General features: G+C 41.3%; 1 protein-coding gene across 2 annotated transcripts; it reads left to right on the top strand.

Annotated features, from left to right (window-relative positions):
- The first annotated feature begins 426 nt into the window (after positions 1-426).
- Positions 427-18,222, top strand: SNX3 (sorting nexin 3). Of its 2 annotated transcripts, XM_048296996.1 has the most exons (4): positions 434-698; positions 13,453-13,548; positions 13,930-14,054; positions 17,540-18,222. In XM_048296996.1, exons 1-4 carry the CDS (start codon positions 537-539, stop codon positions 17,643-17,645), a joined length of 489 nt encoding a protein of 162 aa, XP_048152953.1. In that variant the 5' UTR covers positions 434-536; the 3' UTR covers positions 17,646-18,222. The 2 variants fall into 2 exon arrangements, with proteins under 2 accessions (XP_048152954.1, XP_048152953.1); XM_048296997.1 differs by lacking the exon at positions 13,930-14,054 and having other exon boundaries at positions 427-698.
- The last annotated feature ends 1,187 nt before the right edge of the window (positions 18,223-19,409 follow it).

Genomic DNA, 19,409 nt, shown 5'->3' with positions numbered 1-19,409 from the left:
GGTAAGACTACTACAAGCAACACCGTCACCTTGATTGCAGCTTGGGTTAGTGACTTAAGACTTTGTTTTCAACACAAATCTTTTGGTGGGCATCTCCTCCAGCCTACGTTTGCACTGGGCTGATTCCTTTTGCTTAACACCTTGCATATACAGCGTTTCCTACCCAGCCTTTTCATTCCCCGAAGGATGGGAATCTGGGAAAAACTCCCCGCAACTCCACCACCGCCCCCACACCCGGCCGAGGGGGCAGGCGGGCCCTACAAACCCGCTCTCTCGGCTAGAGCGCCGCGCCCCCAGTGCCTGCCGGGATGTGTAGTTCAGAACGCGGGCGACCGCGCCAGGCGTTAGGGAGCGATGCGGCCCTCGAGAACTACATTGCCCAGCGTGCCTTGCCCGCGCGCGCGGGCGGTGGGCGCGGGTGCGCGTTGCCGGGCAGTCAGCTGGGCGCGGGGCGGGCGGTCGGGCGGTGCGGGTGACGGCGGCAGCGGCGCTCGGGGTTCGGTCGCTGGCTCAGGGGAGAAGGCGCCCGCTCCGCCATGGCCGAGACGATCGCGGACACCCGGCGGCTGATCAGCAAGCCGCAGAACCTCAACGACGCCTACGGGCCGCCCAGCAACTTCCTGGAGATCGACGTGGGCAACCCGCAGACGGTGGGGGTGGGCCGCGGCCGCTTCACCACCTACGAGATCCGCGTCAAGGTGAGGCAGCGCCAGCCCGGCCCGGGAGCCGGGTTGGCGGTGTCGGGCCCTCTTGTCACCCGGGGCTGGCCGGGGTGGCGGTGACGGGCTCCCTCCGCCGTGTCCTTCAGGACCCGTGTCACGGCTACTGCGGTGCGCGGCGCTCGGAGGCGGTGGCAGAGCCGCAGTGGACTCTCCATCCTCGGCCCGGGGTTGATAACTCTGTGACGGGCTCCTGGTAGCTAAGGCGATGCAGCTCGGTTCAGATAACTAAAGGACAAGTGCTCTTTCGGCTCTGCCGTGTACAGCTTGTCCTCAGACTGAAATATCGCTGTACTGTGAGCAATTGCTTGTCTGTCTCCAGGTAAATAGAGGAGGGCAAACTCAGCTCTCTGCGATGGAGTAATATGGGTGGATCTGCCCTGAGGAAGAGGTCAAGTTCAGGATTCCAGCGGCCTCAGAAAGTACATAGAGAAGGTGTAAATAAGTCTAGTGGGCACACGCGCTAGATCAGAGCCAGCTAAAGTGATAAGGTGCGTGTGTATGGGGGAGGGCTTCCTGTTTTCTTTTGTACCTGAAATAAAACTGTGGTGCCTAATAAATAGGGCTGTTTCTCGTGATGTGCTGCTGTCAAATACTTCTTCTTAGTAACACTAGAATCCTTCCTAGCTGGAAGGGCTGTGTTCACTGACTTGCCCCAAAGGCTAGTAGTCTTGAGCTTGAGAAAGGCTATGTGAAGTCATTACTGTGTTCCCTGGCCTTTCTAGTTTCATAAACAGGGCCCAGAGGAATGGTCAAAAAATGCAATGTCTACAGCACAGTCCTTATTGTGGCTGGTAGGGACTTGACGCAGGGAATCCTTTTTGGTCTGCATTGCCAGAAGTAAACTGGGTTGAGAAAGCTGATGTCTTGTAGATGGGGGGTTTTTATAGCTTGCAGTTGAGTCTGCTACCTTGTATAGCTGTACTCTGTTACAGCTGATGGAACCTGGTCAGTTGTTATAGTAAGTAATAAAGAGTGAAGCTTCATTGAGTCCCTGCACACATTCTCTGCAATATGAATTCTTCATGGCAGGGAAGGATACAGCTGAGGGCTGCTGCCTTGGTCACTAAAATTCACCGGACGAGACTTAACCTTGTGTGGATTTTCTGGTGTTAAAGGTCTAAGTCCCCAGCTTAGTGTAACCTTACTTAAAAAAGCAAAATCAGCTGAAATCTAAAGCTACTAAGGAGGATACTTCTTTATTTCTGATGCTTATAAATTGTCGTGTTCAGTAGCTATTCCTGTGTTTCAGGATGTGTCAGTGGGGCAGGAGGAATAAACTAACACGCTTTCAGCCTATATTTGGCGTCTGTGTGAGGTCAAACTAGAACTTGCAGATTTGTGTTGCATTGCACCGCCCTTATCAGAACTCTAGCAATCCACTTAGAAGAAAGACGTAATTCTACCTTGCTGGAAAGTATTTGCCCCTTAAGTTCCTGATGATGTTTCTTTCCATAAGACTGAGCATTTGGAATGGCTGGATCCAGGGAAGATGATACAAAAGGGACTTGGCTGTGATATGGCCTTGGGAATTAGGTCAAATTTCCTGTGATTAAAAAATAACAGTTTTTAAAAATACTCAACTGAAGTTCTTCATCAGAAAGGAAAGCAGAAAAACAGGTTTTGAGACAGGTTTGTCTTAGCCCACCTGCTGTTTGGGGTAGAAAATTCTAGATTCCTTTGTAATGAAGACCAAGAATGATTTGAACAAATGGACACCGTGATAGTACTGTGACCTTCCTCTGTTCTTCCTTCCAGACTGATACTATGTAAACATTGCATCCTCCACCCTCCTTGCTTGCATCTGTACATGCCTGTATACAGGACTGTCTCTTTGATCATGCCCTTTCGAGTTGTGCACTGCTGTACACATAGTTCATAGCTACCATGAACTGTAAAATTGAGTTTTGTCTCTGTGTGCTGGAAGGCTACAGAGCAGGTAATACAAGTCATGCAGAATTATGTTCACTGTCTAAACTTGTAGTTAACTGCTTCTCAGCAGAACACAGACCATGTTGCTAGTATGCAAGTTTCAGCGCAGAGGAAGAATTCAAACATGACTTGCTGTGGTATTGTATTTGTGAAAGATAGGCTTAGTAGCATAAGCTGCTTGTTGGAGTGTGGCTGACAATGGCCACCAGCTGGCTTCTATGGTTTGACAACTGTTTGTGGTTACAGAAAGTAAGAAAGTAGCAGCTGATGTGCAGGTTCCCCCAGCAGTGCTGGTAGTAGCAGCAGAGCAAACCTGAGAAGATGGTGTGAGTTACCTGTGTTGTATCTGGGGAGCTACACCTTCAAGTAACACCAACAGTAAAATGTTAAGTGTGCAGAAATGGATGGCTTAACTGCTGCCAAATTCTGGTGAAAGCTAAAGGACAGCAGCTTCACATTACAGCTGGCGATCATTCTAAGCCAGAAACATTGTCAGAGAGGACACTGAAATTCAAGTTTGCGTTGAGACAATTAGACTTGTACCATTGTCGTGGTGTTTACAGACTTTGTAATTCTATCTTTGTCTAACTCTCAAAGCTTAGCTTTTGGGGTTTTTTGGAAAGACTGAACTTGCTAGCAGACTCTTGAACTGATACTTGATAAAAAGTATCTTGCAAAATATATGTGTGTGAAATACTGCAGAGTTTCCCCAAAACTTTTATTGGCAAGCTTTCTGCTGGTACTGCAGTTGAAGCGTATCTGCTGTCTGGAAAGCAGCAAGTGGAACAACTTCATGCTTTAGTTCTTGTAATGCTGTACTCATCAAGTTCTGGTGGAAGTCAGAAGGCTTATTGGGGAACTCTATAAAGTTTTGGGTAGACTGCTCAGCAGTACGCTACTGTGTAAGCAAGTCAGTAGTATTTTGGAACTTAGGAAGGTTTGTCACAGTGAGTGTCTCTGTGCAGGGTGGCTGTGTGCTGGGGTAAATGCATGGTGCTTTGACAGGCCTTTGAGGAGTTTTGAGAGGAGTGCTGCAGGTAGACCCTATGCAGCAGTCCTAGCTTACTTCACAGATGGACAGTTGGCCAAAGTATTGACTTTCTGAGCCTGAGTCTGTGCATTAAGTAACAGTCTGTTCTTGGCAAGCTGGACAAGGTGATGATAGAAAGCTTTCCACTGTAGCAACCACTGTAAGGCACACAATGTGGCAGTGTGCCACTACAGTGCAGCCTAGCAATGAAAGTCAAAAATCTTGTTCAGAAATAAGTGATAGAAAATGCCACCCTGCTGTGCTAAAATAGCAAATTCGAATGGGTCATGTTTTTGACAGGGTACTTGAGAATTTGCTTTCCATCAGCAGCATCAGGCAGTGTGTTTGTTCCATTCTGAGGTGTCCTTTGTGTGTGAAGGCTGAGGGTGAGCTAAACTGGGAATAATGCAGTAGGGTATAAAGCTCCAAGTGCTTCTTCTAGCAAAATAAAACTTGATAAAGTACTCATCTCATCTGAAGGTGTCTAGATGATCACAATATGGTGACTGTGCAGCATTTAAAACTAGCATAATTAACTAGACTGCCTACTAAAGTAATACAGTAAACTACTTCATTGCCCTTACCTCTTGAGGAAGAATGTGAACCAAAAGTCACATTTTAAGTGTAAATACTCTTTCATGCTGTTTCTCACAAGTCTTTATTAGCTCTTTTCTCCTTCTTACTAAACCTTTTCAGGCTGGGCTTGTTCAAGTCAACGCTTTTGAATGAGGGCATGCGAATACCTGTTACTATTTATGGGCTAAAAGTCAGTCCTCTCTCTGAATTCCAGGAAGCAAACATAGAACAAATTACAATTGTCATATTATCATCCTACAGCATGTATTTAGTCCTCAATCCAGTTCCAGGTATCATTTATCTTCTACTGTAGTTGAGAAATAGTTTTCTTGATAAATGGGTCAAAAGGAAGGTCTTTGCTCAAGCAGATTCCGTGCAATAGCTTCAGCTGTTAAATCCTTTAAGGAGACAAGCTTTACAAGCTAACTTTGATCCAGTGACTGGTGACACACGTCAGAGCCATACACCCAGTGTAAAGTCAGTGCCATAGGAGATAAGCACTTTGGTTAGAATACTGTCAGCAAAGCATATGGGTATCCAGGAACTTGCTACAAAAAGGGAAATATCCCCTTGGCAGCCCTGAGAATATCTCAGTTGGTTAGAGCATGGTGCTAATAACACCAGGCTTGTGGGTTCAATCCCTGTGTGGACTGTTCACTTAAGAGTTGGACTTCATGATACCTGTGAATCCCTTAGAACTCAGAATATTCAGTGACCTGCAAATAAACTGTTAACACTATTTTGTCTGGATTTGTTTCTGTAGAAGTAAGAGAGACTTCTGTGTTGCCCATTTTGGTTGGATTTGTCACCTAGACTAAAAGGTTAAATCATCTATTTATGGTTAGTGAGAACTTGTAGAGAGGTCATTGATACTCAAACTGACAGTTAGAACTATAATAAAATACCTGTTACAGGAGCTGTTAGTCCAAGTAGTTAAAGAATTCTTTTTCGTCAAAGCAAAGCCAAACTAAAAGCCTTTGTCATCTTAGTTCTGTTCTTTAATGTTGAATGGCCTGTTGCCTCTAATCAGCGTTATTAAACTTGGCACTAAGGTATATCTTAGCTTTTTGAGATTCCACAGTGCAGTGGCTTGTCTTTGGGTGTAGAAAGGGAATGCCTTGCTGTGCTTCCAGATATTGTGGAATGCAATAGTTAGGTGGTACCAATGCTCTTTAGGACACCAGTCAGGTTTCCTGTATCTTCTGCAGAAAGATTTCTGTAGACCTGCAGAGGTGCTTGACTGTATAGGTCCTGTGTAGGGAAGGAAATGAATACACAGGCTGTGAAGTGCCTGCAGTGTTAAGAATAGTATTGGTTTCAAGGGATTGGGGAAGTTTATCTGAGTACTGCTCAACTCGAGCTACTTTTGAAAGTCCTGTTCTCCCCTTAACCAATTTTTTCAAGACCTAGTTTGGAAACAGTATTTACATTTGAGCACGTTTATAGTAGTCTGACTTGTGACTTACTGATGGGAATCTGACAGCTGTGATCAAATCAAGTTAGAGCAAGACAGAAAATGAACTGAAAGTATAACTTGCTCAGAAAGCACTTTTCTTGTGCCATGTTTTGCAAAGTGGTGCTCTTGATCTGATGGATGTGTTTTTGAAATGTTTTGTCCTTGAACAGTTCCAGATCTCCTGTCCTTCATGTTTGGCAGGGTTTGAAGCTGCAGATTCTTCCCCCACCATGAAAAGAATCAAATCTGCCCTTCCTGTAGTTGCCTTCATCATTGTACAGTTTAATAGTTGAAGCTTGTGGCGGAGTCATGACTAAACACTGACTCAGTGTGTGTTTAGGGATGCATAATCAGCACTAATTCTCTATTTCTCTACTACTACAAATCTTGCATAACACTGCAAGTCTGCTCTAATTGTAGTAAATTATGCTTTTAAAACCCATTCTAGACACTGCTACCCGTTACATATTTTCAGACTCCTCTACAAAGAATAAAAATGCAGTGATTCAGGTGACCATTTTTCTGTTCTACAGCCCAGGTACTGCACCTTTACAAACATTAACTGTTCCTTCAAGCAGTAATTCAGAAAAGGGTAACTGGAAGGCTAAGAATTTCCAAGGGCACTGACTAGGGAAACAGAGAAGTAGAATGGCTTGGATGAAAGAAACTTCTAAAGCCAGGAAAGTGGATTTACTCTTGAGCAGCTGTTTCTTTCTGTAGAGGTTTGTAATTAAACTAGGTTCAAGAGGCTGGTCCAAAGGTATTGAACTAGTTTAGCATTGATACCTGTTACTGTGTAAATAAAATAACCAAGTCTCTGAATAGTGCTTCTTATTAGTATATTAGTTTAACTGGTGACTTGCACTCCTTTTATTTCAGTGTATACAGTGCAGGCCTTGATTGTCATGTTTTAAGATTGCACTCCAGTACAGTACAGAACAGACCAAATCAAAGGGAACAATGAGTAATCTTTGTAGGACAGATGGCTGTGATCCAGGTAGGCATATGATGCCAGGGAGTTTTGATACGTGCTTATTTTTAGATGGCTTGCTGAAAAAGTGTCAGCTTGAACTTTAGAGCAGTCCAGTCCCTGCTGCTTTTCGTCTGGAGAAGTAAATGATGCAGCAGAGGTTTATGTCTTCTAACAGTAAGGGAAGTATTTTATTGAAAGTTTTTTCACTTGATGAAGCAATGCCACTTGCACTACTGGAGGCTGTTTAACAGGTGCATAGTCCAAATACCCTGTGAAGCTGTAGAACTGAGTGAAGGGTCTGAAAGTGCTATTGTTGCTGTAACTTCTAATGTAAAAATGATGGAGAAGCCCTAACCTTCTACTGAAGGTATAAAAACAAGTGTTCTACCAACTGAAGACGGGTCCTTGAAATGTTCTTTCTGTGGCTATTTCTTGAGAATCCAATTCAAAATCTGTGTTCTGCCCCAGAAGATTCTTCCATATGACAGTATAGTTTGTGTTGGCCACAAAGCCTATTTGAAAGTGTAACTTTAAGCTAGTGTATAGCAGCTTAACTCTAAAATCCAGAAGAAAATGAAGCTATATATTAAGTGGTTTAAAGCCATCTCTAGACCTGGAAAAAAGACTTTAGAGATTATTTCTTATGGGCTTAAGCTGTAGCACCCTCTAAGTGGTAAGATATGCTGCAAATTAATGAACAGGAGTTATAAGCCTTTCTATAGCTTTTAGTGGCTACTTAAGAATGTGTTACTGCTCCAGTAAAACTGGAAATATGAAGAGAGTTTTTTGCTACTTAGTAGACACACTTTTAAACTAGTTAACTTACTGCTTTTTTTCTTGCATATTTGAAGTATAGGGATACTGGACTGTCTCTAGCTCACAAAGCATATCAAACATTTTGTTTCTGATAAAAAATTAGCAACTGCAGCAATTCACTGAAATTTTTTTATGCCCATTTGACTGTAGCTGATGGATGTCAGTAATGATGCTAAAGCATCAACTTAATGTGATCCCTCTTCAGTCATTCCTAATGAGGAATGAATATGAACATTACAGTAGGTCTAATCAGAGCTGTTATACCTTGAATTGTGTAAAAGTAACAATCCCTTCTCTTTCAAATGAATATTTGATATTTCACAGGAGACTTTGGCTTGCTAACCCTGATCTAGTTACTAGTTCTGTCTGGGTGTTGTAAAAGTCTTTGTCCAAATGAGTCCTTAAAGCAGGCTCCTGTTTTTATCTTTGGCTTCTGAGTGTGGAACCTGAAGAATAAATAAAGAATAAATAAAGCATCACTAAGCAATCTCTTTCTCTTGACTCACCCTATTTAGAGTCTTTTGACCATGGCACACTGTAATTCAGCTGTTTATGATGTTGTTGAACTTGATCAGGTGATGATAGATGCTTTTTGGCAAAAATACAGATATCCCTATGCTCATTTTTCAGAGAGCAACTCTGGACTCAAAGCACTGGATTTGGCAAAGGTTAGTTCTTGTCTAAAGACTGATAGTCTCCGATACTGTGTTGCTATTAGGATTTCACTGCCTTAGTCTTTAAGGTAGAAAACATCCTGGCTCCGTAGCTCCAGTACTGCGGAGTGGGAAGCTCAAAAGTTCTTGGTATAGTTTAAGCCAGCATTGTTTAAAACTTGCATGGTCAGATTTTTAAGTGTTCTCTTAACTTTTATTTTTTTAATATGACATACCTTCAGTAGATCTGGACACCAAGTGGAGAAAAGGGGAGGTAGAGCTCTGTTTTGATGAAAAGGACTGAAACTTAGAAAAATAACAATCTCTAGTCTGACATTTTGCAGCAGGGAAAGAAGCTTTCCTTCAGTAATATACCCAGTAAAAGTCTAAACTTCTACAAACTGAAGTTCAAAGCATGTTTTCCTTCTTTCTTGCTTTTTATAATTGTAGGAAATTGAGAGGTAGCTGCTTATGTCAAGTCGGGAAGGAAACAAACCACTGGCAAGGTTTCTGCAATAACAGTGGACTGCTGGAGCCAGTTTCTTGTACTAAAGGACAGCAGGCTCTTGCCTTAAGAAAATTGTAATACTTTTTTTTATCCACCATGAATGCTACTTACTGTGATAGCCCACAGCTCCCATTGAATGTAAATGTAGCCAAAGGGTGTAGGCTCTTGACAAAGCTTACAGCTTGTATGAGACAGTCAAGATCATTGAATTTAGCTTCTGAGAGTCAAAGCCACAAACTTTTATCAAAAGTGAGCTGTGTGCTTTCTTTCACTCTATTTTAATGGAAATAGAGTTTTCTCAAGGCTACCATAACCTAATTGAAAAGATGACATCAAAGTAGGTGCTGTGACAACAGTGCAGCTTTATTCTCAGTCTGTTAGGAATGGGAGACATGGGCAGTGCAGTGCTGCTGCTGAGTGTTATGGTGGCAGATGAAGAAATTAACCAAATTTACCTCAAAGTAGGCTGAACAGCAACATCTGGGGAGTTTGTGCTGTTCCGGGGATGGACTGGGCTGCAGTGTCATACAATCTTGTGGAGTGTCAGCATGTTCTTTGAAGGAACTCAAATGCTATTTGCATTTGATTTATGTCTGGAAACAAATTTTTAGGAGCAAGTCTGACTATTTGCAAGACTTTTTCCACTCAGTGAATAAGCTAGTCTAAAAACTAAGACTTAAAAATACTTAGAATTATTTTATTAATGTAAAACTAATTATAAACTAATAAATTACTCTAGTTTTCCTCCTGCATTTAAGGTAATTTGTTTACTGGAGTGGCTGCATTGGATAACTGTATGTGAAGCTGAGTGGACAGTAATGACTAGTACTCAAACTACTTGCATTCTGCTTGTGAGATTATCTTCACTTGCATACAAAAACAATTTTTCAACTTCTAACTGGGTGTAGCTTGGGGAGTGATTGTAGTAAGAGCTGGAAGACTGTTACCTGGTTATCTAAGCTACTGTCTTAGGACTGTCATTTGCTTCTGAGGTGAACTGGGAATGTCCTGAGCTTGGAGTCGGACTCAAAGTTGAGTATGTTACGGTGACATAAATGATGCTGAAGAAACATGCTTACTGTGAACACAGATTTTGCCCTGAAGTCTGTTAGCAAGGAACCACTGCTTCCCATTACTAGTTTGTTGAGCACTAGCCAAATGACTGTAGAAACTTGTTTGGCGTCTGAGTGGAGAAATGCAGGAGTGACTTAAGGATCTGGGTTTGTCACCTGTTGTTTAATTATGTAATGTAACTTGGCACCAGTTTTGACAATATTTATTCCAGTGTACTGGCTGGCTATTAACTGCCCCAGCAGAATACAGACTGTTTGACAGTACTCAGAGAAAGCCTAATGGTGTCTACATAGACTCTAGTAAAGAGACAGTGCTACACAAAATCTGTCTTGACTTAGTATCTTTCTGTGGCTTAGGATTTTGGGCTGTGTGGGACTTCTGCAGAACTGGTTTGTTTGTCCTTCTGCAACAAAGCAATTCTGACTAGTGACTTTCACTTGTCTAATGTCTTGGATGATGTGTAATCCTTTCAGGTTGAGGGCTTGCATTCCAACTCCTAAGCAGCATGATTTTGGACTAGGAAGCTGTTGAATTTTTTTTTTTTTTTTCAATGAATGGTATAATTATTACACTGCTGAAGAAAGAATTGCTGGAGAAATTATGCTGAAATTATCACAGGAATGAGCTATGCTCCAGGGGCTGTTCCAAACTGGGTCATGAGTTTTGTGATAGTAGACTTTGCAGCTCAGCAGGCCAGAAAGTTGATATTATAATGCTGAATGAGCATGGGCAGAAATGCTCGTAAAAATGAAACTAGCCTGACTTCAAGTTTTGCATCTTACTCTTGTCTCTGTTCTAGCAGACAAACAAAGCACTGGCAGTGCCCAGAATAGCTGTTGGCACCTTAGTGACTTAGAAAACAAGGATAACTCAACGTAAAAGGTCAAGGGGAGAATAACATTTTTGATAGCCTGCATGGTCTTGAAATGACACTGTAATGGAAAATGAAAGTTTCTGTTGACTCTTCAGGATTGTCTCCTTTTAGCAAATTCTTGTCCAATGAAAGCCCATGCTTCAGGAGCTGTCTGACTTGCGTAATGAAAACTGTCTATCCATGGGAGATGGAGGCAGTAGGGCATGCAGAAGCCCATCCTACTGAAGGAAAGGGTGGTCTGCTCAAACAGAGCAATAATCCTTAGTGACAAAGGTCCGTAGAGAAACTTTAGATGTGAATGTAGCCTGAATTAAAAATAGGACCCTAAGATGTAAATAGGTTAAGCAGTATAAAACAGGACTCTCAAATTGCATTTTTAGATAGATCCTTCCTTACCTGAAGAACACTGCTTTATCAGTATGTACTTCTAGAGGAAGGAGAATTGCTGCAGTTTCTGGGTTTTAAGAAACATGAGGTTTAGAAATTGATCTTTATAGATAGCTCTAGTTCATATCCAGACCAAAGGACAGCGAACATGTACTCTGTTTTAGAAAATAGTTGTCAAATTGTGACTCGTGAAACACTTAATTTAGTGCATGCCTTTTGACATACTTTTCAATCTGAACATTTCCAGTGCTTATGATCAAAATTGGAGAAGATTTTTCAACTCACAGGGAAAGGAAAGGACTCTGTCCTTTTCTCCCACTTGCTAGCTGGGCTAGCATGTCAAAAGTTCAAAAGGGAATGTAGAAGGTAAAGTGATCTTAACTGGCACTTCTACCCCCACATTGTATCTGTAAGCCTGATATGTTGTTTAGAGATTAACTTTATAGACTTCATGCCTAGAAAATGAAAAGAGTTCCTGAAGACCTGGGAACTTACTGGTTTTTAGCAGCTTTTATCCAGTTCTAATCCTGTTCTTAGTAACTTGAGAGGAGAAATTAATATTTTCTGCAGGTGAGAACCTATATGCTAAGTATTTTAAAGGGCTTTCTACCTAAGACACTGACAAAGAATTGATGTTGTAATGTGTAATGGTGAACTTTGTTAAAAAACAACAGCTGAAATCAGAGGAAAATAATCCAGTACTTAACTTCTGGGAATCTCCTTCATGCACTCTGGGGGACCTAGCTATATTCACTCTTGAGTAGAATATTCTTATCATCAAGACAAGAGTATTTATTTATAAAGCCTGACTTCTGACGTACATCTTAAATGCAATTTTATTATTAGTTGCTAGCACAATCAACAGTATTTTACCTGGGAAAGAGAGCTTGAATGCTTTTAAATATTTAGCAATAAGACACCATAACAAAATACTGTTCTATACTTTATCACTTGTAAATTGTGAACTAACTGGCATAATGTGAAAGTACACAACTAACTTATCAAGTACTTTAGTGTGACAGCCAGAAACTTGTTACTGGCTGGCAGCAATACAATGACCCATAGTCACAGACCTGCCTAGTGCAGGAAAATATCTCTGCAATTAAACCTGTCTTGAGCTGCCAAAAGTATTCCCCAGTGGTAGCTTAAGCATAACATCCTGCAAATGATACTGTACAGGGGTATCCATTCAAACTGTGACCAGATCCTGAGTTAGATGCCCAAGAGATTAAAATAAAACAACAAAAACGTAAAAGGCAGTAGCTGAGAATGATTACTGTGCATCTGCCAACAGGAAAGCTGGATGTAACTGTAGTCCCATGTGAACATCAGCTTCCTAGGGTACTCCTTGAGAGTTCTTCTTCAAAAGTATACGAAGACTGTTAGTGAATATGCAGTCTGACAACAGTAGGCATTTTTCTGTGACTTCTGGTTGTGTCTGGTAATTACAGGCTCATGGTCTTACTTTTAGGAGGTCATAACTCCTAGAAACAATTTTGTAGTGTTCTAGCCAAGGTGTCATTAGGAGAGGACTCTCTCACTGTCTGCTTTTAAAATAACATGCAAGTTGGGTTGCAAAAGTGGCATAACACTGCACCCCAAGAATGAAAAGAAGTAATGCAGGCTCTGACACAAGTTAGTATAAGGACTTGTATCAGGGTGCCTGTGTATTTAACATGGTCTTGTGCAGCATTATAGCTTACTCCTATTTTATGTCCCTTTCAAGGGTGTTAGGATTCAGTGCTGCCTCCTAGCCTTGGGCAGCAAAGCTCCCCCTAATCATGCTCTACTTGGTTTAGCTCTGTAGTCAAGCAGTCTGATCTCCTCAGCACTGAATGTTGTAGTGCATCTCAGCCTTGTTGGCTTCTTTGGATCTACCCAAACTTGGCAGCTTGTGCTACCAAATCTTCATCGGTCCTGAATGGATTCACTGTAAGACTTAAAGGTTTTGCTTTTGAAGATGTTGGAGGCCCTGTTGTATCAGGGAGTAGAAAAGTACAGGACTTGGTTAATATCCTGTGCTAATATCTGAAACATTCCCTTGAATGCAGTAAGAGAAGCCTATGTGGAATAAGACTTTCTTCCTCCTTCCCTCCCCACCTCCAATTTTGTATATATTGGGAATCCAGCTCCTGAGACAGTAAGAATAGCAGATGCTTCTTCAACCTTAGAAACATCTCAAGTGGCCAGCAAATCAGATATTCTGCTGGGTGATATGATGACAAAATACTGGTGATTGGGATACCATATAAATGAGGCTCATAGCCATGCAGTTCAAGGCACAGCTTACTCATCTAGCTTAGAACCTTATTTCTATTTCTGTATCTTGAGTGTTTCTTAATACTGCTGTTGTTGCTTAAATGGAACTAATGTGTAACTTAACAGCTTGGTTCTTGGTTCTGCTTATCAAAACTTCTAATCTGTCTAACCAGTAGCTTGTGTTCTTGTTTTCAGACAAATCTACCTATCTTCAAACTGAAAGAATCTACAGTCAGAAGAAGATATAGTGACTTTGAATGGCTAAGGAATGAACTAGAAAGAGAAAGCAAGGTGAGTAAAGTGAAAGGTAAATACAAGTCTTCATAGACATACAAAGAGTCATGATGCTGAAATGTTTTCATTACGTTATAAAGCATGTATCATATCAAGCAGTTACTGTGGTTGAAAATGCCCAGAAATAAACCAGTGTGTCAGTCTTTTTATCAAGCCTCGGTGCTGCAATGCCAGAGGCTTTTAGTTTTAATGGTTTTGGGTTAATTCAGAGTTGAACTACTTGATTTCAGCTTACCTGTGTGGGCGGGTACTGTTCTTCTCTGCTTTTGTTTTATTACTTCACTAGGAATGTGACTGATGAGTTGGGTCTTCTAGGTGGAAGAGGTGGATGAACTTGCTTACAGGCTGCTCTTAAGGACACTTCTGTAAATCTTTCAGGTTGTGGTACCACCTCTACCAGGAAAAGCTCTTCTCCGTCAGCTCCCCTTCCGAGGAGATGATGGTATATTTGATGATTCCTTTATAGAGGAAAGGAAGCAGGCTCTTGAACAATTCATAAACAAGTAAGTGTTGGGTCTAGTTATTTAGAGACAAACCTGGAGCTCAGCTCTGGAAAATTGAATTAAAGCTACTCATCCTCTTAAGGATGGTAACTGCACTAGGTTCAGAATACTAACTTTCACAAAATCTTGCAGAAGGACGTACTAACATTACTCATCCCGTGTTTAGTTTGGATATCTTAGTGCTTACCAGAACAGCTGAAATGACTGTTAGTGTTGTCATTAATTTATGCAAATTGCTACTAAAATTATAGTGTTCAAAATAGTTCTACTTTATAATTTCTAGAAAGGTATCCTCCAGTTGCGTGAACAGTAGAGCTTGCAGTGGGCTTACAGCAGTTTACTTTGATTGCAGATATGAGGTATTATCGGTTTGTGTAATTATGCATATTTTCTCTAATCATCCTGAGAATCTTTCTGAAGATGTAAAAACACTATTTGAGGCATGCACATGTAGTTTGAAATAGACACTTTGGATTTTGTCACTGCCTTCAAAGGGTGAGCAGAAATTATAGTAACAAAGTCTTACGATTCTTTTTCCACCATCTGACACTACTAACCACTGTCTGTACACTGGCCTGAATAGGTGGTTTAATCTCTTTAACAGCATGGATCCACACAGTGGGTAAGGAGTGTTGTCAGTTAACCAGCTCTTCTGGTCTCTATAGTTCTGTTCAGACCAACTGGACTTGGGACTGCTCCCTCAGAGAGTTCAAGCCTGTCAGTTCCACTGGCATTCTAATCTTGTTCAATATTAATGCTGTTTAACAGGAACAGAGGATGCCTGTGAGTTACGCCAGAACTTATGAAAATGTACTTAGCAGTTGCTGTTAGTTCAGGCATGTGTCTTGGAGTTCACTAAAACTGTCTGTCTTGTACAACTAAGCATGACCATATGAAATCTCTGAAGTTTTTCTTCATGTAGTTGCTTCTTAGCTCAACTTAGAAGTATTGCTAATGGTTCTGAATAGCTAAAATGCTTCAGATTGCTTTTTTTTGCTGTTCAGAGACAAGTGGAATGAACTTCCAAGGCATCTAATAATAAAATGGAATGTGTTTGGGTTTTTTTAATGCTGTAAAATCAAGGCAGTCATGACTGTAAAGTACAGCCTTTATCCATGCAGACTTGGAACTCTATCTTAAATGGGGAAGAAGTGCACTTACTGAAAGTTTTGTATGCTGAGTCTAGCATGGAAGAGGGTTATTGGTGTTCTGAAGCAGCTGATGTGAAACACAGTCATCTTTACCTTGACTCTGATAAACTCTGTATAGCCGACAGAAATGGAGTGGCCAGTTTATGGATATCCATTTTCCAATCCTAATGCGAGTAATAAATTGACTTTGTGGAAGTGTAAAATTTCTTGGTTAATTTTTCCTCCTTTGAAACATAAAAGGAGATTAATGTAGATATTGATGTAGTGGCAGAGTTGAGTACATCTGGAATAAGGCTTTCCAGGCACAAACCATAGCAATTTAGCTCATGAGTTCTAATGGCACAACCAACTCATTAAGCAAATATTACTGAAGTTTTGAACCATGTAGAAGCTTTAAGGCTTCTACCAAGTACTCTAGGCACCAGTGAACTTAGACCTGAAGGTCCTTTGCACTGTACATTCACATTATTGCATAATCAAAGCTGATCTATGCTTCTAGAATTAAAGAGTCCCTCGGATAACTGATACCACTGGAACAAACAAATCTTGGTGCACCAATGCCAGTTCTTGATATCTGGAAGTGTGAGATGGATGTTGTTGAGGCTTTGTCCCTCTAGATGTAAAATCTGAATCACAACAGTGCAGCTTACTTGAGTCAGCTCCCTTGGGCCAGTTTGCTGGCACCACCATCAGTACTACATACAGTGACATTCATAAGGGTGGTTGTGTCTCAACATTCTTGTCTGCCTCAACCTGATTTTGAGACACATAATTCTTGAAGTAGCAGCTGCTATGTGTAAGGGTCACCTTGGTGAAAAATATTAAGGGAAAGCCAATGTGGAATGAGGTATTCCTGTGAAACCAAGAGCTGAATCAGAGATCAGATCTAGTCTTGCAATTCAGACACCCAATTTTCAAGCCTTCCTGAAAGGGAGAAGAAATATATTGCTGCCTTATCCTCTCGTATATATCTTTTCCTTGAAGTTTAACACCAGTAACTTCATTCTGATGGGTAAGAAACTCAAGCTAGTTACTCTAGTTGATGACTAGTTACTCTAGGATGACTAGACTGTCATCCTTGTGAACTACTGCTTGAGACTGTCGGCCTTTTACTAGGGCCTGGCAAGATGGATAGGTTTTATAACTGCACTTGAAATAAGCCATTAATGTTGAATAGGAGAGCTCAGCTTCCTCATTATAGGTCACCCTCAGTGACGAGTATGTTCTATGGTGAAATAAACACTAATAGGTAAATTTGGAGAAGATGCACAGAAGTGCTTGGAAATGGTGCTGAGCCATTGGAGCTGAGTACATATTGCATGTGTTCAACCAGATGCCTTCCATTTTGGGTAGAAATGTTCTGACAGATACGGAGGCCACAAGACTTACACAAGCTGCCCTTGGGATGGTGGGGGACTGTCTCTCCTAAAGGAAGAAGTCTGTCTTGATTGACCAAACTGGATGTAGTTTTTTTCAAACCAAACTGCATTCAGTATTTGTGTCCGTAAGTGATGAACTTTCAGGTATCTGATTCTTTTGGATTTTTACCTACACAGGAGTCTGCATGGTATTTTAAGGGTTCAAATGCAGTACCTTATGATTTTCTTCCAAGTTTGTGTCTCCTAATTTAATTTCAGCTCCTTTACTGTTAAAATGATGGGTTTTCAGTTTATATGTGGAACAAAATTAAATCTATAGTAGATATGCTGGTGTCCCCTAGAACAGGCAAGCTCTGTCTCCTGTGTTTGAAAGCTACCACATGTGCAGTGAGCAGAAGGGCCAGTACCCCCTGGCTGTGTGCAGTGCTGCCCATACAGGCCAGGGGCACTGACCCTGGGGAGTCGCTGCCCGGAGCAGTGCCAAGCCTTCGGAAAGCCTTCGCATCCCCTGCTGGAGCCAGGCTTCAGCTGTGCTGGGACGAGCTGCTGCTCAGTGACACTGACAGCTGAGGGGATAAGTGGCCTTTAGAAGGGTGTCCTGTGGCAAAGGTGTCAAGACCTTTAAAAAAACTCCACTTGCCTTTCTTAGCTCTAGGTTTCCTAATGCTAGAATGATCACTTACTTGGATAGTCCCATCAATTGCAGGTGACAGATGATGATGTAACATGCTTCCAAGTGATCAGAGGTACCTCAGGGTTCCTATGGACTAACTGCATCTGGGGAAGCGTGACAAATCTTGCTGCTAGACTGCATTCTAGTCACCAACAGTGAAGTGAAAGTGGAATCTATGCCCAAGTGCAGAACAATAGGTTATTGGTACAAAACCTTGATCTGCAGGATAGCTGCAAGTAGGCTCAACTGGTTCACACTAATGCTTGTTTTTTTCCTCTCCAGGGTTGCAGGCCACCCACTGGCACAGAACGAGCGTTGTCTTCACATGTTCTTACAAGATGAAGTAATAGACAAAAACTACACACCATCCAAAATAAGGCATACTTGAATTCTAAAAGCATCTTCTCAAATATTAGTGGTTCTTATGCTTGGTTTAAAGAGGTTGTAGTTTGTCTTAGCATGCTGAGGATGAACAGGCACAAAGTCTCCACTAACACCAGTACACTGCTTGGTCTTTGCATAGGCTTTATAGCATTTAAGAACTCACTTGTCTTCTAGCTAAATCCCTCTGAATCCTTGATTTAAGAGTATTATGCTATGAAACCATCCACCCCTTGCAATGTCTCACAAACCTTTCCACTATTATTTGCAATGACTTAACAATGTTTACTGACTTGGCCTTACTTGAACTTTCACAACTGTAGTGTCACGTGTTCACTTGTATTTGACTAAACTGCTCTGCTGTTTCTGAGGTAGTCACCTGTCTGAACATCTGTAGAAAGATTGCTTTATTTCTGATATCCTGTATGAGAAACACTTATGCAATTGTCTTCAAGCTTGTAAAACACTTTATACTGAAGTAATGAGGGAATTATCTTTATATTCTGTAAGAGGAAAAAAATCGAATTTATATACTAAAGTAACTTGTCTAAAGTTTTGAAATAAAAGTGAAAATACACTTCAAATGTTTTGTCACTGTTGACCTTGAGTGTGGAGTGTCTCATGCTTTCTGAGGAGGAGGCGCTTGACTATGCTAAGTGAATTGGTGTTACAGCCTTGCTGTGATGCTCTTCCACAAGGTAGTTTTGTATTACTAACAGCCAGCACTAAGTATCCTTAGATGCTGGCACTCACTCTGTAAGTGTTAAAGAACATATAAAGGTATTAAAGGCTGTTTGTGTGCTGTGGAGCCAAAGCTGGCATACCACTCATGGTAGACAGTCAACAGATCTGTGACTTTAATAACTTTGGGGAAAGAGTACCTTTCTACTTGGCATGAGAAGTGTCAATCTAGCTTCAAATAGCTAGTGAAAACAATGCCATCCTATAGAGAAGGGAATGTTTACATAACCTATAACATCAGTCCTAGATTAAAGTAGCTCTGCTCTATAAATAGAATTGGGAACATGAAGTCATACAAGTCTGCTGTAAGATGTGATCATAGACCACTTCCCTGAACACTAAAGGAGGGGTGAGCTGTAGTGTTGTGTTGGTTTTACCACTTCTGCAAAACAGGTGCAGGACGGCTGAACTGGAATTCACAAGCAGCACTGCTGAAGTTGTCTTTTACATAAGAAGGAAGTGAGCTAGAGAAGCTTCCTTAGTCTTCCAAATGTGACATGGAAGTTACCTATCCAAATGCTCTTGTAAGCAGATTCCAGAACACTCTAGTAGCAATCTGCTCTAGTGTTTTGTGCTATTTGGTAGTTACATGTTGACTTAGACTCAGCTCTGCTGCTTTTTTCCTTCTTATGACAGGTATCTCTGTAAAGAGCATCCTACAAACTTGTTGGCAAAGTTAGTAGCTTCTTTTAACTAAAACCATTAACCTCACTTATGGAAATCTGAATGTAAAAGACTGAACTGGGAAGGCAGTGGTGGCTGGCTGGATTACACAAAGTACTAGTGATTAGCTACACTGAATAGATAGATGTTTGAATAATTGCTCTTTCCACCTCATACTTAACTGAGATTGTGCTGATTCTCTCTAACCGTTCTATTCACGAAACCAAGGACCAAAACTGACACTCCATTTGCAGCCCAGGGCTGTCACTTTTCAAGATGTTTTTTATAATGTAAATAATTTCCAAATTTCCCTGTCCTTGTTGCATCACCCCTAAAAGTTGAGTTATTCTTGAAAAGGGGGAAAGAA

This window comes from Corvus hawaiiensis, chromosome 3 (assembly GCF_020740725.1).
Source record: "Corvus hawaiiensis isolate bCorHaw1 chromosome 3, bCorHaw1.pri.cur, whole genome shotgun sequence".
NCBI lineage: Eukaryota > Metazoa > Chordata > Aves > Passeriformes > Corvidae > Corvus > Corvus hawaiiensis.
The sequence above is the reverse complement of the archived record's forward strand: the minus strand, read 5'-3'. Positions and strand labels throughout refer to the sequence as shown.